General features: G+C 38.1%; 2 protein-coding genes across 9 annotated transcripts in view; both read right to left on the bottom strand.

The window, feature by feature from the left end:
• Positions 1-639: 639 nt before the first annotated feature.
• Positions 640-15,720, bottom strand: LOC113108832 (POU domain, class 2, transcription factor 1-like). Of its 8 annotated transcripts, none has more exons than XM_026272166.1 (14): positions 15,398-15,720; positions 14,317-14,382; positions 13,883-13,974; positions 12,054-12,233; positions 11,081-11,213; positions 10,894-10,985; positions 10,584-10,757; positions 10,236-10,377; positions 9,901-10,055; positions 8,829-9,011; positions 8,662-8,734; positions 8,236-8,578; positions 8,039-8,139; positions 640-7,105 (listed from the first exon to the last, which is right to left on the bottom strand). In XM_026272166.1, the coding sequence occupies exons 1-14, from the start codon at positions 15,408-15,410 to the stop codon at positions 6,816-6,818; spliced, it is 2,037 nt and encodes a 678-aa protein (XP_026127951.1). In that variant the 5' UTR covers positions 15,411-15,720; the 3' UTR covers positions 640-6,815. The 8 variants fall into 8 exon arrangements, with proteins under 8 accessions (XP_026127951.1, XP_026127950.1, XP_026127952.1 ...); XM_026272165.1 differs by lacking the exon at positions 15,398-15,720 and adding an exon at positions 14,672-15,060 and having other exon boundaries at positions 8,829-9,008; positions 9,901-10,046; XM_026272167.1 differs by lacking the exon at positions 15,398-15,720 and adding an exon at positions 14,672-15,060 and having other exon boundaries at positions 8,051-8,139; positions 8,829-9,008; positions 9,901-10,046.
• Positions 15,548-17,935, bottom strand: part of LOC113108073 (phospholipase D1-like) — a 5,043-nt gene continuing 2,655 nt past the window's right edge. Inside the window, exon 7 of the mRNA XM_026270893.1 lies at positions 15,548-15,559. Within this exon, the coding sequence (XP_026126678.1) occupies positions 15,548-15,559 (12 nt within the window). The remainder of the gene's footprint in view (positions 15,560-17,935) is intronic.

Genomic DNA, 17,935 nt, shown 5'->3' with positions numbered 1-17,935 from the left:
TTATTTAAAAAATAAAAAATAAAAAATAATTAAAAAAATATATATATAAATAAATAAATAAATATATATATATATAAAGCAGCACAACTGCTTCAAACACAAGTTTTTTTGGCCAACAATCAACATAAGCTGAATTCTGAAGAATCGTGTGACTAAATTCTGGAGTAATGATTGCTGAAAATTCAGCTTGGCCATAACAGGACTAAACATGTTTAAATATACTAAAATAAATGTGAATGTTTTACAGTACTACCATTTCTCTGTATACTATTACAATAATACATCTTTAGCAAGACTTTTCAAAAACAAACATTTTTGCAGACCCCAAACTTTTGAACAGTAGTGCGTATTATGTATGTATGTATGTATGTATAGACAGTTTTATTATTATTACAATACAGGATAGTGAATGTTAATGCAAGGCATGAACAGTTCATTTTTGTACTTTAATTTAAAGTACTAAACCTCTGTGTGGAGAGGTAATAGTTTTTCTATACATATTTTGTGTGTAAAATACCATATTTTGTGTGTACTACTGTAAAGCATAAGTCTACAAATAAATGTAAAATAATACCAACTCCATAAATTCATCAACACTATCCAAAATATGGCAAATATTACCAGATCAAAGACTTGTAATGTTATTAAAACACTTGGAAAATGGTTTAATGATGTTTACAACAAAAGATAACTGTACAGTTACAGTAAAAGATTATCTTTATATATATATATATATATAAAAACAAACAAAATACAGCAGACGAATGCATCAAAATCTACCATGTATCCTGATTCACATACTTATGTTCTACACAATCATTCAGTTCTAAGCTACAGCGATGTAGCCGTTTAGCGTTCAGTCTTGGGTATATGTCGCTTGATAACAGGCCATGAGTGGCACTAGAGTTCAGTTCTGTAGTGAAACTCCGAATCCAACCAATCTTCACTATTACAACAGTGAGTTCCAGCGTTCTGCAGGGAGATATAGAAGTACAATCTACAGTATGTGACAGGGTGAAAATGGAACACATTCCGTCAGCTTCAGCCGCAGGAAACATGAGAGTACAGAGAGGGATTTCTTTTGAAATCAGTGACTAAAGTATTATGTACAGTCTTTTTTTTATCTTAATCTTTTTTCTCTTTTGTTTTAAAAACAATGATAAGTTGGGCAGTGAAACTGATATCACATACATCGACACATCCAAAAACATACAAAAATACTATTTCTTTAACCTACAGTAAGACAGTTTTGCAGTTAAATTCCATGCTGTGACAGAAAAAGAGCAACAGATCCAAGGAACAAGAAAATTAAAAAAACGACAAAACTTTTTTTTTTTCTTTCCCATAAGCATCTCAGAAAAATACCAAAATATACATCTAAGCTTTGGAATTACTGAGGTTAGGACTACTGTCAGAGCTGGGTTCTGTTTCTTAATACACAAGCCGAAGGGTTTGGGAAGGAAGAGGAAAAAGAACAGAGTAATCTTTGGTATCTGCACTTGTAAAACATTTCATATTTGGATATTTTTGCTTTGGGATAGAGCTTATAGTTGCTTTCGACCCTCCACTTGGCATAAAACTATTACGCTTCATCTGAAAACGGCCGTGTCGCTCAGACGCCACCCTTGCAGGATGGAGGACAATGATGCATAGCTGCACAGCTGATCGAACCAATTGAAATCATGATAGTGGAAACAGCAAAGCTAGATAAAAGACATCGACAAAACAGCGGAACCACGGGACGACAGCACCTAAAAGACGACTTATGGAGAGACGTTGCATGTTTTCTGTAGACAATCATAGAAACAGTGTTGCCTTGCTGCAGCCACAGAGTGGAACTCCAGAGAACAGTTTATCCTGAGCAGGTTGCAGTGAGCCCAGGACATCCTTCAGCGTGTATTAAAAAACATCACCCAGCCCACGAGGGGTTAATTTAAGTCCTTTCCAGAAGCTGGCAGAGCTGTTTTGCTTCCTCTTTCTACTAAACCCTGCCCAGTTGGCCACAGGTGACCAATGATCTAAAACCACAAGCTGATGGTTGAGGCAGGGCACTAGAAGAGAGAGTTTAGTCCATACAATCACACTGAAAGTCTTTGGTTACCACTGAGAAGGTGAGGAACAAGCAGACTGCAAACCCAGAAGAGCAAACGGCACAAGCCCAGCAACAAATAAAGGTTAGGGGTTTATAAAGACGACGATTGTCAAATAAAAAAAAGCTTTGGTATAAAATTAATAAGGAGCTATATTGTGAACTTAAATTTGTGTTAAAATCTATATATAAATAATGGGATGGGCTTCTAATATGCATGTGCGGCCTTCTAGGTATCCATCCGGTTCCTCACTCAAAACTTTAAACAGACATCTGCAGGCTTCCGTTCTGGGACCGATCTTTTTTTATTATTATTTCATCTTTGAAGTAGATTAAAGCAAGTTTTTACTCAGTTTCGAGTTAGAAATGAGGTATACAACAGCTCCTTTACTCAGACCAGCTCTCTGGTGCATGACCTCAACTATCCTATTTCGTCACTAGACTGAGGGTCTACAGCGGCAAACTCCGCTACAATCGTGAAACTATCCAATCACAAGTCAGAGCATCCACACGCCAAAATCAAGCGCCAAAAAGGATCCGCAACAACTTCAAATTCACAGAGCTGTTGCCAGGTTCAACATCCTTGGATAAATCCAATCCCAAACATCTCATGAGCACACAGGTTAAAAAGGATAGCATTTACAGCCAAGTGGTCAATTGCATCAAATGATGTACGATGCATCCTTATATCCACTTTAAAAAAAAATCAGTTTCCTGTATTTCCTACCAATGAGTCTCACTAAAAAGTCTCACTTTTAAGATATGACGTCAGACAGAACCTCTCTAAAGTACTATCTTTCAAAGTTAATGCACCACTAGCGCCCTCTACGTATCAGCTGCAGTTGAGTTATTAGTAAAGCTTTTAACAGGTATCCAACCGGCTTGAATTTTACCTACAAAAAAATAGGTAGCAACACTTCCAAAATATCACAAAGCACAAATAAAACTCACAGCGTTATTTTCATGGTTGATATGCACCATGTGAGTTTTGACATTGGTGCATGCTCTGTTGCATCCCCTTTCACACACACAAATTCACAACCAAACAAAATCATCTCTCACATCAACATATTAAAGTTTGCTACAATGTGTCAAACTCAGAAATAATAGTAAGGCATAAATGATAAATGCAAGTTTTTGTCAAACTAAGGAAAGCCAGTGACGTTGCTCCCTCGTGATATACAAACAACTAAAAAAAGGCATGAAGTAATTAAACTCAAATGATTGTTAAAGATTGTTAAAAAGCAACATGCCAAATAAAATGCATAAAAACTAAAGCCAAAAAAAAAAAAAAAAAAACTAATTTGGTGTCATCAAGTCTGTTACATCAATGGAAGCATGGGGCTTGCCTTTAGGAGCACCATCACAAGCCCCTCCCACTCAAACAAACCACATTTAAATGTGGGCAGGGCACACAACAGCCACTCCCACATCACAAGGGTGTGGTTGTAATTTTTGGTCTTTACTTTTTTTTTTATTTTTTTATTTTTTTTTAAATAGCTATAATATAAATGAAGTATTTTTTTTCTCTTTTTTTCTTTTCTTTTAGTGAATAAGCATGACAAAAACACTACATTCAAACTAGATATTAGTTCAAATATAAAATATGAGCATCTTACATAAGTGGATATATATAGAATTTAGAAAAGAAGTTCTCTAATCTTTTGAGTCATTCCTCAGATAAATATATCAGTAACTCCCCTCAGTCCCGGCGACCACCGGGTCGTGACACTAACGCGCAAAATAACACATAAATCTACTTGTCCAGAGAAGCTACGTTGAAATTTCTGGACAGAACCAGCGGAATGAGCAGCAACAAGACCCAGCCGCAAAGACAAAGGCTTTTTTTTTTTTTTTTTTTTTTTTTTTAACTTTGGCAAGTATGATAACAAAATATTCATTACAAGTTAACCTGGACATACCCTTTAAGTAGTAATAGTAGTAGTACTTGAAATAGCAGTAGTAGACTTGTGACAATATTATTACAGATTTTCCTGTTATACTTCGTAGTTTTGTTTTACACATTGGTCATTTTAAAATGGACTGTCAGAAACAGCTTTTGTACATTCTGGAGCTGACTGCTGTTGTCTTTTGCTTAAAATGAACCTTCCATGTAAGTGCTGCTGAGGTATTTCAAATCATATTAACAATAAAACACACATCGCATTGCTATTAAACAGTCGTAAAACAAAAATTGACAGACCGGGCCACAGTAACAAATGACAAAAGGGACAGTAAGGGGAGACTCTGACCTCTTCATCACAGAAATTAAAATGTGAGAGTGTTAAAAGCAATGCTATGGATAAAACAGCGCTGTAATTCTCCCAGAATTCCTGTTCTCCATTGTTCATGATCAACAACAAGTCTAGACAGTGTACCAGTGGCATACTAAAAATCCACATTCTTGTCAAATTAAGCCATTTTAGAGCCTTTTGAACTTCCACAGGTTCTTCTGGATTTTAAATTAAGAGTTTGGCAGACTCTTGATATTTCTATTGCTATTCATTCATCGAAAAGCAGTATGGGTGTTGAGTCCTATGAGATTACATCCAAAACAAAGACTCGGCGTACAGGCAAAAGAATGAAATAAAGGACGCAGACTCCCAAAATCTCAACAGCACTTAAACACAAGGCCCTTAAGATTCTCTTTGGATCATTAAACGTTCGGATATCACGAGGTAAAACAAGTTAGCGCTGTGCTAGAAAAGCTATATTTCTTCATATATGTTGGACAATACGAGTCGAGGGAGTAGGGTTTAAAAGAAGTGTAATAGATGGTAAAGTTTGTCAGTAGTGAGTAGTGAAAGTGTGGTCAGCACTGCACTGACCCACGCAGGCACAGCAGCTAGTGAGAAATCGACTTTGGTTCAAGCTTTACATCATGGCTGCATTACATTGGTAGGGAAAAAAAAAGAAACAGACTATCCGGCTAAAACCCCTAATTACGTTCTCACCCCTTTATAACGGATATTTTCAGGCCCCACTACTGTCCTCCATGTTACAGCCAACACAATGGGCTGAAGTGAAATTTAGAGAAGGCCCTGATTTCAGCTTATGGAGGACTGAATCTGGCACCTTAAAACTACAAAGAAGGGAAAATGTTCTTCTGGTAAGAACACACTTTACTTCACGTTTAAAATTTCCAATGATCTGAACAGAATGGGAAACAACTCCCCCACTTGTCACTCAAAGTCCTCATCATTGACCAGCAGAAAGGACAATCCCAAACCTCAAACTGGTCCTTTGCTGTAGTATCACTTCCTGCTCTCACCTCGGATCTATTTGGTTAGTTTCATTGACACTACAAAATTGAGGAGGGACAGCCATCTCAAATAAAAGAAGAAAAAACAAACAAACAGAAGAACTATGTTTTTGTCTTTGGAAAAGATCAGAATATTGCATTATATTTCCTGTGGTCTACCGAGAGCCTTCGCTCATAAATATTTAGGCTTAAACTACGCTACAGTAGCAATATACAGCAACAGGTATAACAAAGATTTTTGGTATATCTTGAAATAGAGGCAATACAAAGACCTCCAAAATAAAGACCTCTTAAAGCGTGACAGAAGTTCTGCTAAAAACCGAGCAGACTGCAGTTCTCAAATCCAGTTTTTTGGTACAGATACTGTGCACAGGTAAAAAAAAAAAAAAAAAAAAAAAAAAAAAAAAAAAAAAAAAAATCAAAGAACCCATAAAAAAACAAAAACAAACTTGAACATCATCCACCTCAACTTTATCTCGCTTGACCTACGCCTTCACAATCAGGTGGTGATACCGTAGTACATCCCATGTTAGGAAGACCATGAGGAGGTTAACCTTACGTGGTTATATAGTCCTGATGCTAACGTCGCCAGCTCTGTTACTGAAGCTTCAAAGTAGATGGTACTGCTCAGTTACTTTTGCCCACGCTGAACAACTCCTCATTGACGAATCATTTTATAATTCGTTAAAGCTTTTAGTATATTAATTGAGCCCGCTACTGGGTGAGGATTCAGACCCAGACTAGTCTTCTGCTACTGAAACTACAAAAAGATATGAAAACAATATCTGAAGTTTCACTAGAAAGAAAGGCCAGTCGAACGATTCCTTAAAGCAATGAAACAGCATCACAGCCGCGTATTACTCCATTTAAAGCCTTGTAACCACAAGTTAGTAAGATACTGGACACAAAGCTAAATAAAAATATATCATGTGCATCTAAAAAGGAAACGTTCCACGGGGACAGGAGCGTCTGTAAAGCAGGATCTCCAGTGAAATCATAGACAGAACATTTTTCTACAGTGAGGAAGAAGAGGTTACTGTCAGCAGTAAGAAGGTTTCATTCAACACAGAGTAAACAAAGTTTTTTGGTTAAAAGCATTTCAGAAATACCTCTGAAGAAGAGGTTTCGTGTGAAAATGGGAGAAAAGAGCGAGTTCGCTGAAACGAATATGTCTTTGCGTTGCACAGAGACTTGGCACAAGTTCCAGGGAGGTTTCTGCTCTCCTGATGCAAGCTCTGTGGAGACGCCAACATTCGCTTACGGTTGATTGGGATGAAGTCAACCCATCAGTGAGGTCCAAACATCGCAGATTAAGGTGTAAAGTTAGAACATACAAACTCAAACATTAAAATAACGTTAAAACGACATTAAATCCTATTCAAAAGGTTTGTTTTTGGTGGTAGCAAGAGATTAAAGAAAACTAAAGGAAAGGGGTCTAGGAGAGAGGAGGAGTGGGTAAAGCTTTCACTGGGCCTTAGAGGCCGTGGTGATGGTGGAGGCGGGCATAGTTGCTGTAGTGACAACGCTCTGGTGGGCATCGGCGGTGATGTGCAGGTTGAGGGCTCCGGCCCCCGCGGCCCCTCCTGCAGACACCAGGCTGACCGGGTTACTGGCGAGCAGTGACAAGTTCTGAGGGTTCAGAAAGAGCGGAGCCGTCACGAGGTTAGGGGTGCTGCCGGCGCTGGTGTTGGCAAACAGAAAGTTCCCGCTCCCATCCAGAGACGTAATGGGCAGACTGCCACTAGATGCCAGCGCTAAAGAGACAATGAACAACATTTTAACACCAGGTGTTCAAAATATTGAAACAGAGCAGTGGCCATTAACAAATCAAATTACTAGAACAAAGATGCAGTGATATAGAAATTGACTGTTATGATGAATCTTCTGACTGTTCTTCACATACCCAGCAACTTGCATGTAAAATGAATTACAGAAAAATATTATTATTATTACTACTACTACTACTGCTACTACTACAATTATTAATATTATATTATTAAGTGGTAGTAATAATGTAAAAAGTAAACTACTACTACTAATACTACTAATAATAAACAATAACAATGTAATATAAATAGCTGTAAACTGAATTAAAGAAAATTAATATTTTTAATAAGTTAATATTATAAATAAATTTTACAAAATTGCATTGAAAGGTCTATTTTTTAACAAACAAGACTTTCTATTGTTAAAAATGACATCTACCAAATCAGATTGACACTCAATTAAACACAAAATTATTATTATTGTTTTAAGAAAAATTTTCTTCATTTTCTTTTTATATATATTATTATTATTATTACTATTATTGTTTCAAAATGATGAAATACACTACTATTATAAGAAATAATATAAATAAGAATCATCATAATCTTCTATTAAAGAGTAAAAAAAACAAAAAAACAAACCCTAATACATTCCGATGGTCACATGAACTTACAAATTTAAATATAAAAAGCTTTGCACTGTATGCAAATATGTTGTTTAGAATATTTTCATTGTATGCAAATAAGTCATTTAATATCTTGGAATTGTATGCAAACATATTGAATGCAGAAAGCTTCTGAGAGTGTAGAGTGACACAAGGGCACTAAAACATCTGTTTTATTGCCACATATTCTTCTTACTGGTGATGCCAAGATTAACAAGCACATGAAGAGCCATATTGTAAATATAATTGTACTTGCCGCTCCACACACCTTGGATTGTGGCCAAGGTGCTGTTGCTCATCAGTGCTGGACTCAAAGCGCTTCCGAGACCACCCGGTGCCAAACTTAGAAAAGCCCCGCTGCACAGGAAACACCAGAGAATAGTATTAAACACACAGATGTCCAATCACAAGCTTGAGGTTGATGCTCTTTCAGAGAACTAAAATGACACTTACCCAGGAGTGAACTGCGAAGACGCCATGAGCCCAGGATTGAGGCCTGCGGCTGCAGCCATGGCAGCGATGCTGGCGCTGGTGGGCAGCTGGGTGGCTCCTTGCAGTGCTGCTGAAAGGCTGGGCCCAGCCACCATCACCTGCCCAGTGCCCAGAGTTGCTGCCAGGGAGGAAGGCGCCTGACTTACTGCCGTCACCATCTCCTGAACTGAAGTGTGCTCGGAGGAGGACGTCTGCACTGCGTTGGGAGAAGGGCTGAGCGAAGGAGAGGATGCTGCGGTGGTGATCACGGGTGCAGTGGAGATGACTGATGCAGTGTTAGTGCTAGCCGAGCCAATACTTGTGCCTGGAGGAAGAAAAGCCTCTTTTAAAGATTGTGAAGTGAACAATAGGAATGCTTTCGGACATCTTTAGGCTTTTCTTGCCTACCAGTGAAACCGACGCTGGAGACACTAGTGCTGGTGAGAGTGTTACTGGTCACAAGACTTGCTGTACTCGGTGCCTGTAACAAGGGAAAGTAGGAGGAGGTTAAGCACTATTTCCAGCAGTCACATCTGCTGTGATGAATGAAGGGAGGCAGTTTGCATGTCTCGTACCAGAGGTGTGGTGGGAGAGAAGATTGCTTTGATAGGAGTGCTGATGGCACTGCCACTGCTGGGTGGGTTGATCCTCTTCTCTTTCTGTCTGCGGTTACAGAACCACACTCGGATCACCTCTTTCTCCATGTTGAGCTGGTCCGCGATCATGGTGATCTCCTCAGAGGTAGGTTTTGGATTCTGCTTGAAAAGGGCAAAAGCACAAGAAACGCCCTTACGGCAAAAACAAATCACAAAGACCTACAAGCATTCAGTCCATGGTCTGAGGAGGTAATAATTCAGCTGGAAACTTTCAAGCTGAGACAAAATCACATGTTTAAACAAGAGTCTTTGAATGTATGGTTCCTTAAAGAAGTGGCTGAATGTTGTGGGTGTTCCGTATCTTATAATAAAAAAAGTTAGAAAATACAAACATTTTCTGTAGTTCTCAATTTACAGTTTTACATTACTGTATTTTTATTTTATTATTGTTATTTAGTTAAATTCTAATAATAATAAAAAAATTACATTACTAGTATTACTACTAATAGCAACAAATACAATTGAAATACAAAACTATGTAAACTGAATTACAGAAAATGTTAAAATTAAGTAGTAGTAATAAAAGTAGACTACTAACAAAAAACAATAACAAATATATTAATGGTAATAATAAGTAATATAAATCTGTGTAAGCTGAATTAGAATAAATGAAATTATTATTAATATAAATGAAATTATTATAAATACAAATGATTGTATTATAAAAAATATTTTACCACTACCTAATTGCAGTTTATATTAACAGTGTAAAGAATACATTTTAAATAATAAAGTGCAATTATAATAAAATGGAATATAAATCTGTGTATAAATTACAGAAAATATTAATGAGCATAAATAATTGTTATTTTAATGTACATTAATAGTAATACAATTAATACACTGAATTGCAGAAAGTATTAATAAACACTTATTAATCATTTAATTAATAGTTCCATCACATTGTCACTAAAAACCAGCGGAAGATTTTGCGCAAGTAAAACTTTAATAACGGCTCATCTAATAAGCTCTGATGCGAGATGTCGCTCACCTCCAGAAAGCTCTTCTCTAAGGCCACTCTGATGTTGGTCTCAATGCTGGTCCTCTTCTTGCGGCGGCGGTTCAAGCCTTCCATGCCCAGCCCAGGTGAGCCAAGAGAGCTGGGACTGGACAGGGCCTGGTCAGCCGTCTGGTTCTCTGCACAAACAGCGCGCACAAAAGCACAAAGGAGGAGTGATATAAGCACCTTTGCCAAACCGCACTGCACATGTGCCTCGGAGCATCAGCTCTACTACTTACATTAAGTAAAACATAAGTTTAGTGTGTAAAAAAACTTGCAGTACTCAGAACAGCATTCTTGAGTGAAATGGCAGAGAAAATACATACCTGCATCATTAAGCCATTTTTCAAGCAGAGGCTTCAGTTTGCACATGTTTTTAAAGCTCAGGTTCAAGGCCTCAAAGCGAGAAATGGTGGTTTGGCTGAAGTCATTTCCATAAAGTTTTCCCATGGCAAGGCCAACATCCCCCTGGTACAAGCAACACAATAGCATTCAAATTTTAAACTCTGAAAAAGTCATGCAGAATTTACAAAGTCACCTTCTGAGTCTCAGATGGATATAATTCACATTCGGTGATGACCTGGATGATTAAATACCATCGGAGACTTCTGAACAGTGAAATCAACAACAGTGTGCAGCAAGACAAACCGTGTGAAGAGGGAAGACCAGTTTACCTGCGTGAAGCCCAGTTTGATGCGTCTCTGTTTGAAGGTCTTGGCAAACTGCTCTAGCTCCTCCAAGTCGCTGGGCTCCTCCAGGCTGGGTGTGTCGATGTGCTTTGGTGTCGTCTGGCTGTGAGGAAGGGATTGGATGGGGGTCGCTGCTATCGTGCGTGTGGGTGTAGCAGGCTGTGAAGTGAAAGGAAAAGGTGTTAAGCAGGTTTGGATTTTGAAATGTATGCAAATCTAACAGATTTTTCATAAAAATAAATAATCTAGATGATGTGTACAAATGGATCCAGTGGGTAAATGGGACGCCCCTGACCTGTGTGGCAAGTGTGATGCTTGGCTGGGTCTGCAGGAGGTTGGCTTGGCTTTGAGGTAGTTGAGTTAGAAGGTTCTGGGCCTGTAGGAGACCTGGTTAGAGCAAGAGGAAAGACGAAACAATCAGATAGGCTGATCACATGGAGGAACGGAGAGATCCAGGAAGGTTAAGACGACACGGGACTCACTCTGCTGACCCTGTGGTGTCTGCGAGATGATGAACTGCGCGGGCTGCAGCTGTGTTGCGATGTGGTGGCCCGGCTGGACCAGCACAAACTGCTGCAGGTTGAGGTTCTGCTGCTGTTGCAGCTGCTGTAACTGCTGTATTGTTCCACACAGACACAATGTTAGTATGCGTCACTATACCAAGTGCACCAGTTAAGCTATGACTGCCATGACAACCTCACCACTTAAAATGAGTGGGGTTCAACAGTAAAGAAGTGTTATGTTTTAGGAAACATAAATTTTGCTCTTGCCATGTCGATCAGCATTTACGCATATGATATAGTATTTTCTGCTATTTTGATCCTAGTGGAAATGCTTTTGCCAATTTAAAAGTGTTCAAATGCACCCCTTTTAAAAAAAAAAATAGATTTTAACATTTCATTTTGGGTACTTTGATTCCCTATACACTTCAGATGCAGCTTCCTTCGTATAAATAGCTGAAGGGCCTGAAGAACAAAATATTGTTTTTTTCATATTTTGTTGCATTTTAACTATACCCATGTAAATATACAATACGATTCATATACAATATCAGTCGTCTTTCAACACATTTTCAAGTCCACCACATTTTAAGAACAATTTGAAAGGTCTCCAAACTCCATCCAGAATAGTATATTTATCGCTTAATGTGTTCTCTTTTCCACTGACATATTTGTTACCATTTCTTTCAGCCAATGTCCTATATTTGGCTAAATGTTCATTTTAATTAAAACACACACTTCGCTTCAGGGCAAGACAAAATACTGCCAGGGCAAATATTGAAATAAAATTTAAAAAAATATATTTTTAGAAAGTCCTTTCCTTAATGTCTGTCATCCATTGGGGTTTGCCTTTATTTAAGAGACAATATCATATTGAAAGAATGGTCTCGTTACAATCAAATAAAACGGCTATTTCAGCACTGAGACTGGGATGAATGAAACTGCGCTGTCTTACAGGTGTGATCTGGATGGGTTGAGAGAGGGGGATCTGGGTGATGGGGGTGGCAGCGGAGGCAGAGATGCTGGCTCCTGTAGTGCTGCTCTGCTGGCCGGCTGAATGCTGCACCGCTGCTGCTAAGAGCTGAGCCTGAGCCTGCTGCAGCAATAACTGCTGCTGCGCCGGAGTCAAAGTCAACTGCAGAAAAGAGAGTGAGACAAAGAAACAAAGACAAGAATTCGCTTAATCTCTTATCACCACATTTGGCATTAGGCCCATTTCTGTAAAACTCTCAAGGTGGAAATTCCCCCGTTACTCACAACGCTTTACCCTGGATTAAGTGTGTTTATTTACTAAAAGGCAGTTGCAGATATTGCCATTGTCGAAATGTTCAATTTACAGTTAGCCATGATTAATTATATTTAATAACTATATCAACCCATACTAAAATCTTTGAGTGTGCATGATTTTAAAACATTTCCCTAATTACTCAATTTATGCACAAAATAGAACACAGTGAAATTTCAGTGTGTCACTATATAACAGGGTTATATGTATATACTGCAAAAATGCAATGAAACTAAAGCCTGTTCAGGTTCTAGGTCGGCCAATCAGTGCTAATGACAAGTAAGTGTCTACATTAAGATGATTTTTCAAGTCACAAAAAGGATTCTACCACTTAAAGAAAAAAAAAAAAAAAAAGGAAATCAATACCCAACTGTACAGGATGAAGACAATGATGAATAGTGCAGTACTATACTATGAACAGGCAACATGTTATTTTAACTTATTTTAAAACCAGTCATGTATAAAAGTGGGACTCCTCATGAAAAAATGCATTATCCATAACTCTACACATTTCAACTCATGAAGCACTGCAAATGATGCCTCCACTCTCAAATGTGTTAAATATTTATACATGAATAGTTTACAATAAATGTATAATATATTGTATATATAGCTATAGTCAACAGATTTTGAACAATAGCTGTATATTTGATGATATCAATTGCAATGCTTGATGTTCTTTTCCTCACTGTTTTTTTTTTTGTCAAAATGTACACAAATCTATGTCTGTAATGTTGTAATTCACCTAGAGGCTGGTTTGGTTTATTGCTTTTAACTCTTTAACAAAGACTTTTAAAATCTCAAAGGAAAAATGAATGGGGAGAGACACTTTCGGAGCAAAGATCACTGAAAAAGCAGAGAGGGACTGCTCTACTCTTTTGCACGATAAGGTTCATGCTTTTTCTGGTTTAAATGTTCCAGTTTGGTGGCAGCAGCAAACCTTTTGCTCAATCTACGTGGAAATGGGGGCAGAGAAAGCAAATACAGAGGAAGACCATCCTAAAATTCCTCTCCAAAATCAAATGTGTTTTGTTCGTCGCTCGTTTATGGTGATGAAAATATACCGCAGCCTTCTGAGACTTCAAGCAGAGAGCAAAGCGGGTATGCTAATTAATGAAACTGTTATGCAGTACATGTAAATTCTGCATAGATTTGCATATTCTCAACCATCTGTTTCCGAGCAACTGCAGAGCAGCTAATTAGCATATGAGCCCCAATAATTTCCCCTGTAAGCAGGAGAAAGCAAGTTGTTCTGTAATTCTCCAATCTTCAAAGTAACGACAAATCTCACACATTATTTTGGAATAGACTGATGCATGACATCAGCTGGAAAGCCTCTACAGTCGCTCTGAAACACGATAATGAAAAACGCAGGTCAAGACAGTGGCAGTTTTGTGACTAAGACACGGGGCCCTGGGGACATCTTTAAATTCCTATTGTGCTTTCATCCATGGCACAGACCACAAATGTGTGTGTGAACTAAGAGAAAAAGATTCTACCTGTTGGAGCAAGGCCTGTGCGTGTGCGTTGGTGATTGCGTTTGTTGTTTGCACAGTCTGCCTGTGAAAGTCCAGTCCATTTGTTTGGGCACCTGGAAGAAGAAAAGCAGTCAATGTTACAATAGATCAGAGCCACACAAAAAGGTCTTTTCAACCAAGTTATTCAGCTCCATGGCCTTTCTTATTTCAATCTTAAAAAAAAAAAACATTCAGCGATACATATTGAGACTCATTGTCCTAAATGTTCAACCTCATTAAAATCAGCACAAGTGACCCTTTACAACGTACAAATTGTGAAGTGCTGGTCTTTCAACTCACTCAGGCGTTAAAAGAAAGTTGTGTTAGAAAGATCAATGCAAAAGATCCGAGCAGACTACTGGAGAAAATATATGAACATGCAAGTTAAGGAGCCAACGGTCCCTTGAGTAGCTCACCAGTGTTTTCATCCCCGCTCTCCATTGCACATTTACTTGTTTCCGATGGATTACTCATTTTAGAATCTGGAACAGACAGAGAAAGGTCTGACTTTCAGTTTCTCTTCAAAGACCAATCATTCAGTGACTTACAAAAGTGAGACAGTAACAACCCCATGACCCGATTTTTTATTTATTTTTTTATGAATAAAAACTTCAAAAATATTCCTACTTAATATGCCATAGACTACACAGAATGTCTCAAAGTCTAAATGCACAAACCAACAACGTTGACTACTCAACTCCAGAGAGCATAGCATCACTGTAGGGTAAAACAGATCTTAAAATGTTGTTGCCGACCACAAACATCACTCACCAGCAGCTGCTGCACCTGCCTTGTCAAGCGTCTCTACGAGCATCACAACAAACACCCCTTTCGCAGACAACCCTAAATAGCAAAGGAGTCTCGCTCTGTGTAACTAAACGGTTTGGAGTGGAAAAACAACACGCGTGCAGAGCACAGCTAAGCTTCAGTGGAACTGTGGCTGCCTTTCTCTCAGTCTCTCCGGCTTGCCTGCTTGCTTTGCTCTCTCTCTCGCTCACTCTCTCTGTGCCATGATTGTCATAACAACTAGAGTGTGAAGAAGTTCGTTTTCATTTTGGAACGGAACAGAAGCGCAGCGGCTGTCATCGGCGTAATAAAGCATAAGTATGCAGCTGATTAAAGCCATATGCAAATCTGCCTCACTTCATTAGTCGAGCAACACTTTGAAGTCCTGCAAGCAATTCATTTCGCACGGCGCTCCGAGAGCTTTCTCCCTAATTTAAATGCTCATAAATATTTATCATTCATTAGCATATTAATTGGATCGCTTTGGAGGGAAAAAAGGAGGAATGAAAAAAAAAAGTGTCCATGCACAAGCCCAATTACCTATGGAGTGCTGGTTAAATTAGGTGAAACAGGTGAGCTTTCTGTCAATGCGATCAAAGCGCACAAACCGGCGAGGACGGTACTTGGACATAAAGACAGCAGGTTGCATTTCTTATACATTCTAAGCACCAGAGGTTGCGGATGAAGCTGTTCGGAAAGTAAATTACTTGCCATTCTCCACCATCCTATTCACACAGCCCCCTGTGGCCCAGACACTTCACGGATCAAATTCCGTGACTCCTGTAGCCGTATTGTCTGGAAAAGAACATGAAGTCTGCTTTGCATATCCAGATTAACTGTGCACCTCATTATATGATATTTTCAGAGCTTGGCCTAATTACAACAAAACAGAGATTTACACATTAGAACAAAGATCTGACAGAGTAAGCAGAAAGAAATCCGCCTATCCACAAGGAAGTATTGCTGACACTTAAAATACTTTTTCAGAGTGCTAAACTTAACTCAGACAACAGAAGGATTACAAGACTAGCATAATCCTACGAAACATATATAGTTTCATGTTACAGCTGTATTTTTTCTTAACTTCTTATCTTAAAGAAAAACTAGTTTGACGATTTAGTTTTATGACAAAACTAACCTGGAGAGTAATATTCAAATTAGCAAAAAAAAAAAAAATTAATGCAAATATTATACTTAATAAACATGCATTTTATGGAAAAGAGATTACCAGCAAGCAGGAACAAATAACATCATTCATATTGAAATTGCGCATTTGAAAACACATTGCATTTGAGTTTCAGGGAGAAACTGATGAAAAATTAAAGACACTTGATAGTATGATGGAAACCATTCACAGATTACAATCATTTTCACTCATATATTATAATTTAATATGACAAAACCATTTAAGTGCACAACATGAAGTCACTCCAATCTGCCACATATAATATAAAGAGGATTGTTGCACATCATTCTCAAAGGCTGGCAAAAACCACCAACTCTCACTAGATTTTAGGTCTATAATTATTTTAATTAATAGGCTGTTAGCCTGCAGGGGCTGTTTCTACATGTTCACATCAGCAGAGCATGAAGAGAAACTCGAGCAAAAGAAAAAAAATAATACAGACAGATGGTCAAAGAGAGACGCAAAATGCCATGAAGTTTCACTACTATGCTTGAAGTGTCAGTTGCTGCAAAAATTTAATTAAGGATTCATGCAGGTCATTTACACTATAGGAATGAGCGGTGGATACAGGAAACAAACAAGTTTCAGCATGTCATTGTCTCTCTAAGCCCTACACACCGAGTGAAAATGTTATCAGTTATAAGGCAGGGTCTGTTAGACCCGACTCCTTCCTGACATGTCTGAAGCCAAACATGTATATGCTCATTTAAATACAAACCAAATAGTTTTCATGTAGTCACAGAATTCATGTTAAATGAGAGAAGGGTGATAAGATTTTTAAAGCAGATAAAAAAAGTGGTAAAAAGTGGTTTCTCTTGCTGTGAGACATCAGGGTGAAAGATAACATAACCATAAAAATTTCAACAGTTAGGTTTGTGGTCTTTGATTTTTGATGAGCCAAGACACTGTTTTGCCTTAAATGTAAAATACTCTATATTAATTACAAGAACAACTGTATGAAAGCAATACTATAGGGTGGGACAAATTACCAAAATATTTAACCCAGATATGCATCATGTTGTTACTTTTAACTAAAACCTTTGATGATGAAATAAAACTGAAATAAATGAAATATAAATATTAGATGAACAATGACTGTTCAATCTACGGTGTGATACAGATATCCAACTTTACCCACATAAAGCGATATTTACCATAGAAAGCTGTAAACTGCCAAACGTGGACTATTACAAACATTAAAGTTATGAATTTTTGTCAAGCTGTTCTGTAAAGTGGTGTGAAAAACGATATACGAATAAACGACCAATAATTAATTCGTTTTGAATATCAGCTCAACAGTGAATATCTGTGATTCGAAGAACGTAGATACAAAACCACGCCACTATTGAGAGTTGTATTAATGAATAAGCAATATGATAATTTAAAAGCACTAAAGACTATTTTTCACAAGAGAATAAAAATAGGCAAAACGGACTTTTTTTGGCTGTTAACGGATGATGAAACAGTAAAATGACTAAATACACACACAAGCATACAGCTTCTGGAACAATAGTGGAGACGCTGTTCTCTATTTGCGGATCACATATTAGACTAACAAATAAAGCTGGCATGATGCCTGCATACACATCTCCTTCGGCAGACAGACTGATACGTTACAGAAAACACCGGCTGTGCTACAAAGTAACAATTTATCACAACTGGACTGGATACATTGTTTAAACTGCCGTCAGAGTTCCATTTTGGCACGTTCCACCATCCTTCGACAATGAAATGGATTCATTCTGATAGAATATGCTGAACAGCGCATTCTGAGCTCTAGAAGGCCCACATGAATAACATAACAGGGCTACACGCCTGCAATGGGCACAAAAGGCAAGAGAATAGGCATAAAAAAAAATCACGCCGTGTCCTAACCGTACACTAAGCAAGCCCCAGCTGCTCTGCTCTTTCATATTTTCATTGTAAACACGTTGCGCAGACGCCGGCTGATTGCGAGCGAATGAATATTCAAAGCTTTATATGTGGGATTGGCTCACGGCACAATACAAGCAACACAAAGCCGCTTCAGTAGCTTTACATTAGCATGCACACCGCAGCCTTTA

This window comes from Carassius auratus, chromosome 9, assembly GCF_003368295.1.
Source record: "Carassius auratus strain Wakin chromosome 9, ASM336829v1, whole genome shotgun sequence".
NCBI classification, from domain to species: Eukaryota; Metazoa; Chordata; class Actinopteri; order Cypriniformes; family Cyprinidae; genus Carassius; species Carassius auratus.
Note: the sequence above shows the minus strand (reverse complement) of the source record. Positions and strands in the feature narration are given on the sequence as shown.

What these genes read in the sequence shown, in the direction of transcription:
- LOC113108832 (XM_026272161.1), bottom strand. Translation starts at nt 14,714, where the DNA reads ATGCTCGTAGAGACGCTTGACAAGGCAGGTGCAGCAGCTGCTG. An exon ending in GCATCACACTTGCCACACAG is followed by an intron (nt 10,758 to 10,893) that starts GTCAGGGGCGTC and finishes TTCACTTCACAG; the next exon opens with CCTGCTACACCCACACGCAC. An exon ending in AATCCAAGGTGTGTGGAGCG is followed by an intron (nt 7,106 to 8,038) that starts GCAAGTACAATT and finishes TTGTCTCTTTAG; the next exon opens with CGCTGGCATCTAGTGGCAGT.